The 14,526-nt window shown below is 37.6% G+C and overlaps 2 protein-coding genes across 2 annotated transcripts in view; both read right to left on the bottom strand.

Moving 5' to 3' along the window:
• The window catches only part of TMEM199 (transmembrane protein 199), a 345,481-nt gene that overhangs the window by 194,923 nt on the left and 136,032 nt on the right, over window positions 1–14,526 (bottom strand). The gene's annotated exons all lie outside the window — the stretch shown is intronic.
• NLK (nemo like kinase) overlaps window positions 1–14,526 on the bottom strand; it is a 153,059-nt gene that overhangs the window by 16,529 nt on the left and 122,004 nt on the right. Inside the window, exons 6-7 of the mRNA XM_050763206.1 lie at window positions 10,741–10,950; window positions 6,953–7,054 (exon numbers count right to left, since the gene is read on the bottom strand). Coding sequence (XP_050619163.1) covers window positions 6,953–7,054; window positions 10,741–10,950 — 312 coding nt within the window. The remainder of the gene's footprint in view (window positions 1–6,952; window positions 7,055–10,740; window positions 10,951–14,526) is intronic.

Here is a 14,526-nt window from a genome sequence, read left to right as displayed (position 1 = left end):
AACTGCAGCATGCTGCTTGCTACAGCAGAGTCAGCTGAACTGTGCAAGTGTCCTGAGCAGACGTTCCTATTAGTTTTCATCCAACTACATATAAGTTTTAGACCTTAGTTGGCAGCAAAGAAGCTGCGATGATCAGTCAGTAACATTAAATGAGCATGCACAGTGAGTACACAATAGTAAGCACTCTGGGGTGACATAAACCCCCACCTATAAAATAAGTTTGAACTGAATGAACTCTCTAAGATCCTTAGAGTCTGCTAAATGTAAGATATGGTTCCTGTCAGGAGACAGGACTATCTTCACTTGAGCAAAAATATTGTTATCTATTTCTGACACAATTAGGTGGGAATAAACTGAGGAAAACTGAAGACCTAAACCTTATTATAAGAGAAGAACAAAAGGACTAAGAGCAGACAATAGACTTTTCAATCCTATCAACAGGTCAGTTGAAGAACTATCTTCTTTAATAGATACATGGGCTGTGGCAGCTATACTTCCCTTCATTCAAGATTTTGAGTTGTAGAAAAGAGATAATAAACTCGAAACATCACAGTGTTTTATTCTGCCCAGTATTCCCTGACTTCTAGGGAACCACCCCCTTTCACTCCCAAACCAAGTCGTTTGATTAGGCTTGATTGCAATCTCCCAACTCCTAAGGATGGGCACCTGACCCAGGCCTGGCCAATCAAATGATATCCTCCTCCCTGAGCACCATGACTGGCTCCAGTCATGAAACAGACAAGGGACAGAAAATGGGATGGCTAACCCAATATATGCCCTCAACCCTCTTTTCCTTATCTGACTTTATTATATAGAATAGAAAAGCTAAATACTCACTTTAGCTTGTTTTGCAGCTAGGAGGCCACATATGACACAGTTCTGGACGATGACATATGAGCAGGAGTTTGTTAAGCAGGCTTCTAGGAAAGCTTTTACTTTCCTGATTAAGGGAACAGATACTGCTAATGCACCTTCTTTCCTCCATTTTCTTGCTTTGAATATTGACAGGATTTCTGGACAAGCTACAGCTATATGGTAACCGGTCACCATATAGTATGCAGGCAACATTCTAAAGATGGCAGGGCAGAAAATAAAAAACCTGGATCCTTGACACAAGTGAGCTACTCTATCAGCTCCAGACTATGGAGGAAACCTCTTGATATAAGGAAAAAGTGTACTCTTATTTCTTAAACCACTATAATTTTCTACCACTTACAGCCAAACACATTCCTAATAAAAAGTCTTTCAAAGATTTTTTCTGGAGCTATTTGGGAAGCTGTTTCCAGAAGAATTGTTATGGTAATAGAATGTAGGCCTGGACTGCTAGCTCCATCTTTGCAAACACATGGGGAAAGCCTGTTTGAAAATGAAGTCAAAATACAGGAAAACAGAGCAGAGGAGAGTCAGATTCCTGGCATGGAAGATCATCTCACAACCTGAATTCCAACAGGGCCTGAAGTCAGCTGTACTCAAGATTTTTCAGTTATGAGCCTTTAAGAGTTCCCTTTTTTGCTTAAGCCAGTTTAAACTAAGTTTCACTGGCATATTGACTAAATATGCCACATAGAAGCACTTATATTAACCAACCAACACAAATACATTAATTTGACACATTAATCTGTGACTTTAAGATGACAGTCAATTAGGTTCTCCTTCCGTATATGTATACAGTTGATCCTTGAACAACACAGGTCTGAATTGCATGGGACCACTTATATGTGAATTTTTTTCAATAAAAGTTATATTGAGTGTGTCTGCCTCTCCTTCCACCTCCTCCACCACTTTCGCCTCGCAACCCCTCCTTTCTCTTCCTCCTCAGCCTACTCAATATGAAGACAATGAGGATAAAGACCTTTATGATGATCCACTTACAAACAAACAGTCAATTTATTTTCTCTTCCTTATGATTTTTCTTAACATTTTATTTTCTCTGGCTTACTTTAAGAATACAGTATATAATACATATAAACATACAAAATGTGTTAATCAACTTATACATGGATTTTCAACTGTAGGCAGGGGGTTAGGAGGATGGAGTTGGCACCTCAGCCCCTGCATTGCTTAAGGGTCCATTGTATTTGTATGTTTTTAAAAGTCTCATATTCTATTTATACAAATATATGTAAATAAATGAATATAAATATGTGAATATATGTCCAGAAAGATATTCTCAAGTTAATCCAGACGAGACTGGGATTGGGGAGGTAGTTGCAGATAATTAACTTGCTGCAAAATTTTTATTTTATATGTTCTCACAGATTACATGCATATATACAAATGAAATTTTAATAAATCTGCTGTGAAGATGCCAGGCAGTGTATACTAGCTAAGAACATATATTTTGGAGTTAAGGAAACCTAATTTTAAGATCTGGCTTATGACATTAAGCATGTTATTTAACTTCAGTTAATCTTCCATTTCCCATCTGTAAAAAGGAATAGTAATGGTACATTATAGTGTTATTGTGAGAATTTAATGAGCTAGTATATAAGAAGTGTTCAGTACATAGCAAAGTTCTAATTATTGTTAGAAATTATGAACAAAAATGATAATTTATGTCTAACTTTGAGTAATTACTTAAATGAAAACTACTTGAAAGAAGCTTAGTTTTTCTCAGTCCAAACTCAAAAACTTGTATTGAATTTTTAGAAGTATTCTTCATGAGTTTAAACACCATCAATCTAATATTCCTATATTAAGTAATTTAAAATAAATACAGTGAGATAGAATTTGCCCCAGTTAGACCCCCAAATGAAGACCTCCAATTGGCCTAAGCAGCATCACTGAGGATTACTGGGAGTCTTTTCTAAAAGCCAGAGGCTCTGTGTGCACACATTTTTATTTCATGTAAAGTGTTATATACTTCATTCTGTATTGTTTGTAAGCTTAAAAGAAATTCACCCCAAATTTTTCTATAGATTTTTGTAAAGATCCTTTATATTAAGGCATAAAAAAGACTGAACCTTATCAAATGCCTTTTCTACATCAATTGAGATAAACATTATTTTTCTCATTTAAGATGTTATAAAATAATAGATTTTCTGTTTTAAAATATTAATAGATTTTCTGTAGGTGAACCATCCTCGCATTACTGGGATAAACCCCACTTGATCATAATGTATAATTTTTTAAAAGTCACAAGCTTCATCTGCTATTTTGGAATCATAACTTTAATGGTTAATATTTATTAAATGTTTAGTATGTGCCAGGCACTATTCTATGCTCTCCTTACATGCATTAGCTCTTTTCTCATTATAACAATTTAATGAGGTAAAATCATTTTTTTTTTTTTTTTTTTTTTTTTTGAGGCGGAGTCTCGCTCTGTCGCCCAGGCTGGAGTGCAGTGGCGCGATCTCGGCTCACTGCAAGCTCCACCTCCCAGGTTCCCGCCATTCTCCTGCCTCAGCCTCCCGAGTAGCTGGGACTACAGGCGCCGCCACCACGCCCGGCTAATTTTTTTGTATTTTTAGTGGAGACGGGGTTTCATTGTGTTAGCCAGGATGGTCTCGATCTCCTGACCTCGTGATCCGCCCGTCTCGGCCTCCCAAAGTGCTGGGATTACAGGCTTGAGCCACCGCGCCCGGCCGGTAAAATCATTTTTAATCACCATTTTACAGATGAATGAACTGATATACACAGAGGTTAAATAATCTGCCTAAGTCACAAAGGGAGGTACTAGTAAAGCCAGGATTCATACTCAATCTGTCTGAAAACTGTACTGTACCACTCCCAGTTCACCATTCAAAACATGTGCAACATGGTGAAACTGAGATTGACATTACACTCTTTTTTATTTTTTATTTTTATTTTTTGAGACGGAGTCCCGCTCTGTTGTCCAGGCTGGAGTGCAGTAGCGTGATCTCAGCTCACTGCAAGCTCCACCTCCCGGGTTCATGCCATTCTCCTACCTCAGCCTCCTGAGTAGCTGGGATTACAGGCACCTGCCACCACGCCTGGCTAATTTTTTTTAGTATTTTTTTTAGTAGAGATGGGGTTTCCCCACGTTAGCCAGGATGGTCTCGATCACCTGACCTCGTGATCCGCCTGCCTCCGCCTCCCAAAGTGCTGGGATTACAAGTGTGAGCCACCGCGCCTGGCTGACACTATGCTCTTAATCACTACAGTCCAGAGGTTATAAACTGAGTACATAATCTGCACAGAGCACTAAGCTAAACCCTATACATTTTGCAGAAAAGTCATGAGGTACAGAAACATAAGCTATATTGCATATTCCAAAGACCAAATTAATCTTTTAAAGTTAAAAAAAAAAATCCAGGTGTCTATATACCAAATATATTTGTGTGTAGGTGTCTTCCAACCTCAGCTGTAAATAGCTATAACATGAATGGCGATACCTTCAAGCAGCTGTTAATAGGCCAACAAGAGGCGCATAGGGTATGTATCACGTGGTTGGTGAGTGGGCAGGGAGTGGGAAGTGAAAAGGTAGAATCTGATTGGTGGCTTAAGTAAAGCACTTCAAGAACCTGTTCACATCTTAAGAGCAGTGATGATAAAGATCAACTAGCAAACATAGATCAAAAACTCAATTTCCGGCCGGGCGCGGTGGCTCAAGCCTGTAATCCCAGCACTTTGGGAGGCCGAGACGGGTGGATCACGAGGTCAGGAGATCGAGACCATCCTGGTGAACACAGTGAAACCCCGTCTCTACTAAAACTACAAAAAACTAGCCGGGCGAGGTGGCGGGCGCCTGTAGTCCCAGCTACTCGGGAGGCTGAGGCAGGAGAATGGCGTGAACCCGGGAGGCGGAGCTTGCAGTGAGCTGAGATCAGGCCACTGCACTCCAGCCTGGGCGACAGAGCGAGACTCCGTCTCAAAAAAAAAAAAAACAAAAACAAAACAAAACAAAAAAACCCAAAAAAACTCAATTTCCATGCTGAAGGAAAAGTAGAAGCAGGCAATATGCTAGGTTCTTTTACATTCAATTATATATGGTTGGTATAACTTTATACACATCTAGCTGGATTAGTGCTAAAAGACCATGAACATCTGCCTAAGGAGACCACTTCTAGCAGTGGATAAAAGCCATTTAAAGAATTTCAAGTCGCTGTAAAGTGCATCTAGCCTTTAAGCAGAAATGGCCTCCTAACTAGTTTTCACTCCATCAGTCTTCTCTTCAAAATCAAAATATTCCGACACCAAGACTGGAAAGGGCTGACCCTAACTTCTACCACAGTACTCCCTTAAGGTCATCACTAAAGTCAGTGATAAGCAAAGGGATTATGTTAAGAGGCCAATTAATAGCAAAATATCTAAGAAGTGATTTGTTTAGACATCTCAACCTATTTAACTAGTTAAATAATAGTGGAACTTTGGATTTTCCTTTCCTCTTCTTTCGCTTTACAAAATAATATATTTACTCTTTTTTTATTTCATGGAAAGCCTTAGGTTTTTACAACTAACAGATTTTTTAAATTTTCACAGAAAAAGTACTCAATTGCCAGGAATGCTCAGAACAGTGCACAGTGACTTTTGGTGCAGTAAATTACATTTTCCAGCCGTTCTATCTAGACAGCAGACAGGAAACTCCTCAGGAAATCTTGTTCTTCAGGCTGCTGTTTAGCAACTCTTTGACACAGATGATTAATTAACTAGTAACCATTAACAACAGTTAAAACTCCTCTAGAGACAGAAGGGTAGCACAAGGGCGTCTGATCTTCTTCACTTTTCATTATTGTTTACCTTGAACCAGGCAAGATTTACTAATTAATGAAGTCAGTGAAAAAGGACAATTATTTTGCTACTTCTAAGGACACATTTACCAAGAGGCATTAGTAAATTAGTTTAATGTTCCTGATGCTGGCCAATAAATGGAACATAATAGATCTTGTTAGTTCCTTCTATAATATAGAACCTTTCTCTAGGTTAAGACTTACTGTGCTCTTCTAAAGGTGTTGGGCCTCATTATTTTCTAGTTCTAAACCAAATACTAAAGAAAGATGTAACCATCAGGGGGCTATTTAACATACAAGCATGCATCTCTATTTACTAGCCTGGGCTGGGTTTAGAAGAGAACACACTTTACCTCATTGCCCTTTATGCCTGTGACAACAAAAGCTCTGGAGTCACACTAGAATTACAAAGACAGAACCACAAAGGGAAGGTGAGGTCTTCCCTTTGTAAATGTCCGGCTGACAGTTTGAGAGGAGGAGTGTCAAATTCACTCTCATTTGGTACCATCAATCAGATAATCTAAATGTCCCATTCAAAAGAAAGCAAAACTCAGGAAAATTTGTTGCTGGGTCATCCTATTCAAGTCTTATCTGTTCTGTTTTCATTGTTGCTCCTAGGAAAAGTATTCCCCTTACTCACTCTTCACATCATTAAGCTGTTCTGTCCAAAGGAGATTAGGAAGTGCTTGTAAAAACTGCTGCTAAATCAACAGGTGGAGATAAAAAACCATCTTGTCTTTCTCAGCAGTGACTTGGCTAGTTGTAAGTAATACTGAATGCAAATCTGGCAATCTATCTTCATACTTCTTTTCTAACAACATTCACACCTGATTCTGTGTCAGTAGCAAGAATGCAATAGCAACAGCTTCACATTCCTGGCTGGAATAAGAAATACCAGGTATTTTGGCTCAGTATTTGGAAAGGACATCTTGATATACATGTAGTAGGTTATGGCATTGAGGTCAAAGCTCCAACTCCGGTAATTTTTCTCATAGACACCAATAAATCAGGAGACACAAAACCAAGGGTAATTTATTAGCAAAGGAGCTACAAAAATACGCACTTTCTCTCACGACATTAGGAATGAGATTTTATTTAGTTTGACAAATATTGAACATTTTCTTACTTAGGACCATGATGTTAAAAAAAAAACAAAAACCCTACAAATAATACATTTGCTTAAAAATCCTTAATAGATTATTCTATTGGAAGGGAAATCTTGCCCCAACAGTTACCAGAAAAATATTCCCCCGTCCTCTCACCTGTTTATGAGGACCCCTGAGTATATGTGCCTTAGCGCCTTCACAAGCTGTCCTCATTGCTTCCAGTGATGGTGTGCCCAACAGATCCGTGATCAAATCCAACTATAAGGAAATAAAATACAGATAGATAGCAATCTCATGGAAATAACTTTTCATTACTCTTAAATCATAGCCTTAGAGATGTGGACCAAATTTGGGGGAAAAAACCTTAAGACAAGCTCCAGATTAACTGACAGGAGCTCCTACTTTCACTTTCTGGCCTATTAAAAAAGACTTCTAGGAATTTATAATAAATTCCTCACATAGAGGAATTTAAATATATTCCTGTTAATTTGTTATTCTTAATATTTAAAATAAATAATCTTGTTATAATTCCTGTTATTTTATTATTCCTATTTATTATTTAAAGGTTCCTCTTTATCCTATTCCTATTTATCCTATTATTTATAATATATATAGGATTATCCTATATATCCCATTCCTATTTATCCTATTATTTTAAAGTTCCTATTTATTTATATAAAAGTTCCTATTTATATGATAGAAATATAGAAATATGTTTTGATAAGCATGACATTCTAAGACTAGAGCAATTTGGGAGTCTGCATCTGTCTGCCCTGTTTTCTTGATACTATAGCATCTAAGATCTTTGCAGAGTTGAACTCCTCTTCTATTGATGGCTAATGACTATTCTTTCCAGTTAATGAATGGATTCTGATGCTTCAAGTGGATGCAGGCTCACCAAGGAGCTAATCCACAAATCGGACACCTGTGATTTAATAAATCCTGAAAACATTCACACCTGAAATGAAAGCTAAGCTCTCCATGCTTGGGCCAGTGTACATCCTTTACATTCTAGTCATGCTAGAAATCTCTTACACTGCCAGAAAACTGTGATACTTAGAAAATATGACACTGCGTAAGACCGCATTTAGTCAGCTGGACACAATAAAAGAGACCAATAAAACAGTCTTCTTGCAAACAAGTCTTTGGGTAGCAAACTATCTTACCAATTTTCTGTAGTGTCACAATTGTTCTAACTTCATAACTAATTATCAGTAACATTTCATTTGGATTCCTCCAGGATGGGAAATTCTTACCTAGAGAACACTTCTTTTCCTGGTTCTGGGCTTGCCGAATATAAAGCACTATTTATCTAAACCATGGGGTAGCCATCAGCATCACCACCCTACAGGTTAATGGAGAAACTTGAGAAGCTTGCTTTCCACAGAAGTAAAGATCTCTATACAAAGCTTTTTGGGAAAAGTACGTAGGTGATACTTTTGGATCTCTAATAACCACACTAAAGGCAGAAGGAAATGACTAGCTTCTAAAAACAAATTGAAACATTCAGAAAGTTGTCTAAAATGGGTCAGATCCATAGATGAGAAACACTTTTATGATGTCTGTTAGTATTGGGTAATTAAATCTCAAAGATACAGAGAAAATACAACAGGAAATAATGACTTCCATTAGAAGTTAGAGCCTTTTCCTATTTTAGATCTTCGTTTCTCACCCCAGCACACACCAACAATTAGACAGACATGAATTCTCCTGTAGTGGCTATGTCAGACTGCCAAACTGAAGATCTATGTATTTCTCTAGCAAATGAGATATCTGAACTCCAGTCCAGTTGCTTCACACTTTCCCTCACATATTTTTTGCAGCAGCAATTCAAGATTCTTGTTCCATATATAGGATTTGAATACCTCATTATTATTTTTTACTTAAGCTTTTCTGTATGCAAGGTAGTAGTCACATTCATTTTATGACAGCTTATGTCCAGATATGAGAGTCTTATAGGTTAAGTCTGTTAAACTTTACTTTCTAAAGAAATTGAAAAGTGAATATTGTCAATAGTACCCAACATTAGATTACATATTATATGTACATAATTTTTTAACACCAGAATCAATTTTTAAGATGTAAAATTTAAAAAAGACAGTTTGAATGTATAGCATAGAAAAATTTAAATGTTGATAAAAGCAGATATAGTTTCTAACCTATTAGGTAAAAATTCTTTGTAGAAAAAGCATAAAAGAAATAATTCTGTTTGGTCAAGTGCATGAATTATTTACAAAGACACAGTAGTCAGTGTGATCTTTTAAAATGTCATTAATCAAATCTTAATATTCCTATGGTCAAAACCTTCATTTACGTTTTCTATCACACTTGGAATAAAATCTTAAGGCCTTATCATGTCATCATGGCCAGGTTCTTTCTCACTTTCTGACCTCATCTCCTACAGCGTCTTCCATCACATGCCATCCCTCCAACATGCCATGCTTGTTTCTGCCTCAGGGGCTTTGTTACGGTGGTTGTCCCTCTTCTTGTAACTTCTTCAGCATCTTGCTGCCTCATTTTATGTGGGTGAAATGTTATCTCCTCAGAGAATCCTTTAGTGCCTGCTCTGCTCTGCCACCATTCTCTATCCCTAACCTGGCTACATTTTTCTTTATGGAACTTCCATTACTTGGGATCATATTTATTTGCATACTTATTTTTGTCTCATGTGAAAGTTTCACAAAGGTTAAGAACAACGCTGTCTTATTTACTGCTGTATCCCCAGCGTCCTGGCACACTACCACCATCGTAATTGCAAACATTTACAGAGTGCTTACTATGTGCCAGGCCCCATTTTCAGCTTTCCTGCTTCATTGTACAATAATCCTCAGAACAGTTTTAGGGGCCAAAAAACAAAAAAAAAAAAAAAAAAAAAAAGAAGAAGAAAAAAAAAAGGAAGAGAGAGGTTAAGTAACTTACTCAAGATTTAACATAAGTGGTGTAGCTAGGATTTGAACCCACCAATCTGAGCTCATGGTTACTACATTATTTTCATGCAAGCGAATTAATAAAAATACCTAGTAATTATCCCAAGAAAATATGTGTAGTAGTGAATAATTACCTTTAAAGACAATTAAAGTAACATGTAGCTAACAAAGTAGCTTCTAAAGGATTCTCTGAGAGTATATTTTAATCATCTCCTGATGTTCTCTGCCATATTTAGATATTTTAGTCCAATAATAAAAGTTAGAAATTTTCCTAAATGTTCAGATTTCAAGAAATCAACACAATAAAAATTTACATTCTAAGCACAAAGTGTAAGTACATTAAGTCACCAATACATTTTCAAGTCAGAGCCATTCACTTAGAAGGAAAAGAGGCCTTCTAACAACTGAAGATTATGCCTGTGCAAATTGTCACAGCAGAGCTCGCGGCTATGCATCAGTGCATATAATAATGTCAACAGGCCGGGTGCGGTGGCTCATGCTTGTAATCCCAGCACTTTGGGAGGCTGAGGCAGGTGGATCACCTGAGGTCAGGAGTTCGAGACCAGCCTGGCCAACACGGCAAAATCCTGTCTCTACTAAAAATACAAAAACTAGCCAGGTGTGGTGGAGCGCGCCTGTAATCTCAGCTACTTGGGAGGCTGAGGCAGGAGAATCGCTTGACCCTGGCAGGTGGAGGTTGCAGTGAGCCAAGATGGCACCATTGTACTCCAGCCTGGGCCACAAGAGCAAAACTCTGTCTCAAAAAATAAATAAATAAATAAAATAATAATTATAATAAATAAATAAAGTCAATACACACTCTAAAGGCTCATAAGTTACAAAATGAATCTCTTTGTTATCTTCAACTTTTATAACTTTCTAAATTTTAAGTGAACCTGAATTTCCTAAAAGCAAATTAGATAGTATAATGAATAAGCCCAAGACACATGTGCAGGATGGATTTTTCCTTCAAATCTGTAATAGAATTGAAACTAAAGCCTTAAATTGAAATCATACCTGCTGAATGGGACTCTGTGCCTGAAACAATATTCTTCGTCCTAGTAGTTCTGCAAAGATACATCCCACAGACCAGATGTCAATAGCATTGCTGTAATGACGGCTGCCCATCAGGATTTCCGGAGCCCGGTAATACTGAGTAACAACTTCCTGAGTCATATGACGGGATTCATCTAATTCTTCCACTCTGGCCAATCCAAAATCACAAATCTAAACAGAAAAGGCAGTCAAAACATTGTCAAGCAAATACAAATGAAAGAGTAAAACAAAACATCAAAACCTTGATAGGGCACTGAACTTTGAAACTTTTTTTTTGAGACAGAGTCTTACTCTGTCACCCAGGCTGGAGGGCAGTGGCACAATCTCAGCTCACTGCAACCTCCGCTTCCCGGGTTCAAGGGATTCTCCTGCCTCAGCCTCCCAAATAGCTGGGACTACAGGTGCCCGCCACCACACCTGGCTATTTTTTTTTTTTTTTTTTTTTTGTATATTTAGTAGAGAAGGGGTTTAACCATATTGGCCAGGCTGGTCTCAAACTCTTGATCTCAGGTGATCCACCTGCCTTGGCCTCCCAAAGTGCTGGGATTACAGGCGTGAGCCACTGCACCCAGCCACTCTGAAACACTTTTAATGATACAGGTATAGTATATTTATGTCAATATACAATCTGGTTTTATTTGGTTAGAGAGGAAAAAAGTCTCAAACTTACATCATTTTCTTAAAAATATTCTTCTCATCTTTATTAATAAAAACATGTCTGTTTTCAGTTGATAATCAAAGCAAAAAAACTAGGTGAACATAAACGACTTTATTTATTTTTAGACAGGGTCTCACTCTGTCTCACTGGCTGGAGTGCAGTGGCGTGATCGATCTGAGGCTCCTCCCACCTCAGCCTCATGAGTAGCTGGGACTACAGGCACATGCTACCACGCCCGGCTAATTTTTGTGTTTTTTTTTTTTGTAGGGATGAGGTTTTGCCATGTTGTCCAGGCTGGTCCTGAACTCCTGAGTTCAAGCAATCTGCTTGCCTCAGCCTCCCAAAGTGCTGGGATTACATGCGTGAGCTACTGCACCTGGCCAATTGCATACTTCTAGGTTTGATTTAGAGACCAACTGTTGGCCAGGCACAGTGGCTCATGCCTGTAACCCCAGGGATTGGGAGGCTGAGGTGAGAAGACTGCTTGAGAGATCAAGAGTTTAAGACCAGGCTGGACAACATAGTAAGATCTCAACTCTACAAAACAATTAAAAAAAAAAAAATAGCTGGGCGTGGTGGTGTGCACTTGTAGTCCCAGCTATTCTGGAGGCTGAGGTGGGAGGACTGCATGAGCCCAGGAGTTTGAGACTACAGTCAGCTATTACTGTGCCACCACACTCCAGCCTGGGAGACAGAGTGAGATTGAGACCCTATCTTTAAAAAAAATTTAAAAACCATGACAAAACCAACTACTTTCAAGACTAGTTTATAGACAAAGATATCATAAGACAAAGGAGTGTATCTTGAAGGCTCCTTAGCGGAGACTATGCCTGTTGTCTTTATGAAATATATATAAATTTCTTTAAAGCAATGGGTTTCAAACTGACTCCAGGGGAATCTAGTTCTGACTTTAGGCATTCCATAAATATTATATCCAAACTTCACATGTACTTATCTATTTAAAATACAAATTCACACTCAAATGTATAAATACGTTAAAACGTAGTACACTGTAGAATACTAATGCTACTGGGTTCATTCATTTCTTCATGCCATACATATTTAAGTTAGTACTTGTTATATTACAGATGGTATGTTAGAATCTGGAGATACAGTAATAAGTAATAAAGACTGGTTAACTTCTATACAAACTTAGAAATAAATCTTTTCTTGCTATTTCTGCTCAACTGAAAAGTATGCTGAGGGTTACAAGGTGAGCTATTAATAAACAGCAGCAGTGCCACCACCAGCAACTACTGCTTATCTTTAGGAATTAAAATTTTCTTGATATGGGGCAATCAAAACACAACAACTAGGAGCACTGAGGATGAGATCAGATAGTAATGGCCATCTAAACTCCAGTGTTCTCACTGATTAACTTTACAAGTCACAATATTGCAAGTGATAAAATACGATTTTAAATCTGTTTTCTAAATTGAAGTCCCCATATAAGATTTTATTTGAAAAAGAGTTCTGGCAGCTTAAAAAGAAAATCTGAAAACTCCGTTCTAAAGAAAACAAAATTTACTCCCCAATTTTTGGCAATCCCCTCTTTCTGATTTGAATCTACTATGTCTGGTTACATCAAATGAATTCAGATGTGTATATAGGAATGAGTCAGTATGAAGCCACCATCTTAACAACTTAAGAATGCAGGAAAATTTTCCATACTATACAGATAAACCATATAACATAACAACAAAAGCCCAAGTTCATCAAATATGTTCAAACAACATATACATATTTTTTTGAGACAGTCTCACTCTGTCATCCAGACTGAAGTGCACTGACACGATCTCGGCTCACTGCAACCTCTGCCTCTCAGGTTCAAGCGATTCTCGTGCCTCAGCCTCCTGAGCAGCTGGGACTAGAGGCACGTGCCACCACGCCTGGCTAATTTTTATATTTTTAGTAGAGACAGGTTTTTGCCATGTTGGCCAGGCTTGTCTCAAATTCCTGGCCTCATGTAATCCGCCCACCTTGGCCTTCCAGTGTTGGGATTACAGGCGTGAGCCACTGCACCCGGCCAAAATAACATATAATATTTTTAAAACTCTATTACTTGGCCATGACTCTTGAGGGTATTTTAAAAAACTAAACCGACAAAAGGAAAGAACACAATTTTTTCTCGTATATGAAAAAAACCAACCAACCACCCATCCAACAAAAAATGATTTCTGTTATAAAGCAAATCCCTTATTAAAAACATCAGTATGATTTGTCATTTTTAGTAACTTATCTGGAAGACAACCTGAGTCCAAAATAGGAAGCTAACATGATCAGATAACTAAAAAAATTCCAGCAAAATTATCCATCTTGTGCTTAATAGGAAACAAAACACATTCACAATATGGAAGGATACTGATTTTTAAAAACGATTTTGTTATAATGATCTTCAATGTATTTGTATGTTTGAGAAGAAAGAACTAGCGTCTGTAGTCTAGCACTCTATTCTGGCTTTTTAAAAGTAGGCCTGTAAGATGAGTCAAAGGAGTGGAGCAAAATTGGTTTGTTCTGATTTGTGTGTTGTGTATTCATGAATGGCATTTTCCTTTAGTTGCCCATTCATACAATCCAACGTTATAAAACCATAACAGACAATTTGGAAAATGAACTTCAAGCAGTTAATGGCATCAAACATGACAGGTCCTGCACAAAATCCTGTGTGAAGTCTTCCAATCAAAAACCAAAAGAAGAAGAAATTGGCTTAAACGGTCATAAGATTGATTAGGTATGAATAGGACAAAAAAATTTCTAACTTTAAGGTTTAAAATTTTTTTTTAAAATAAAAACAATTATGGGGATAAGTTGCAAGTTCTCTTTAAAAAGTGAAAAGGTGGCAGGAAAAACTCAATAACCTATAGAAGAAATACTTCAGATTTTGGGGGCAATTAACTTCTCTGTGGAAACAAAAGACTGAATTACAACATCAGCTGTTTTTAGGGAAAATATGAAAAATAGGTTTTCGTCTTTCTAGAGCTAAAATAAGGGTGAAGGCTCTTCAAGGCTATAACGAAGGGAGAACTTTCATTCATAAGCAGTATCATCCACCAGCTTTTCAAGAGAACTGACCTACAGTTCAGAGATAT

Source organism: Macaca thibetana, chromosome 16, assembly GCF_024542745.1.
Source record: "Macaca thibetana thibetana isolate TM-01 chromosome 16, ASM2454274v1, whole genome shotgun sequence".
In the NCBI taxonomy this organism is placed as follows: domain Eukaryota; kingdom Metazoa; phylum Chordata; class Mammalia; order Primates; family Cercopithecidae; genus Macaca; species Macaca thibetana.
The sequence above is the reverse complement of the archived record's forward strand: the minus strand, read 5'-3'. Positions and strand labels throughout refer to the sequence as shown.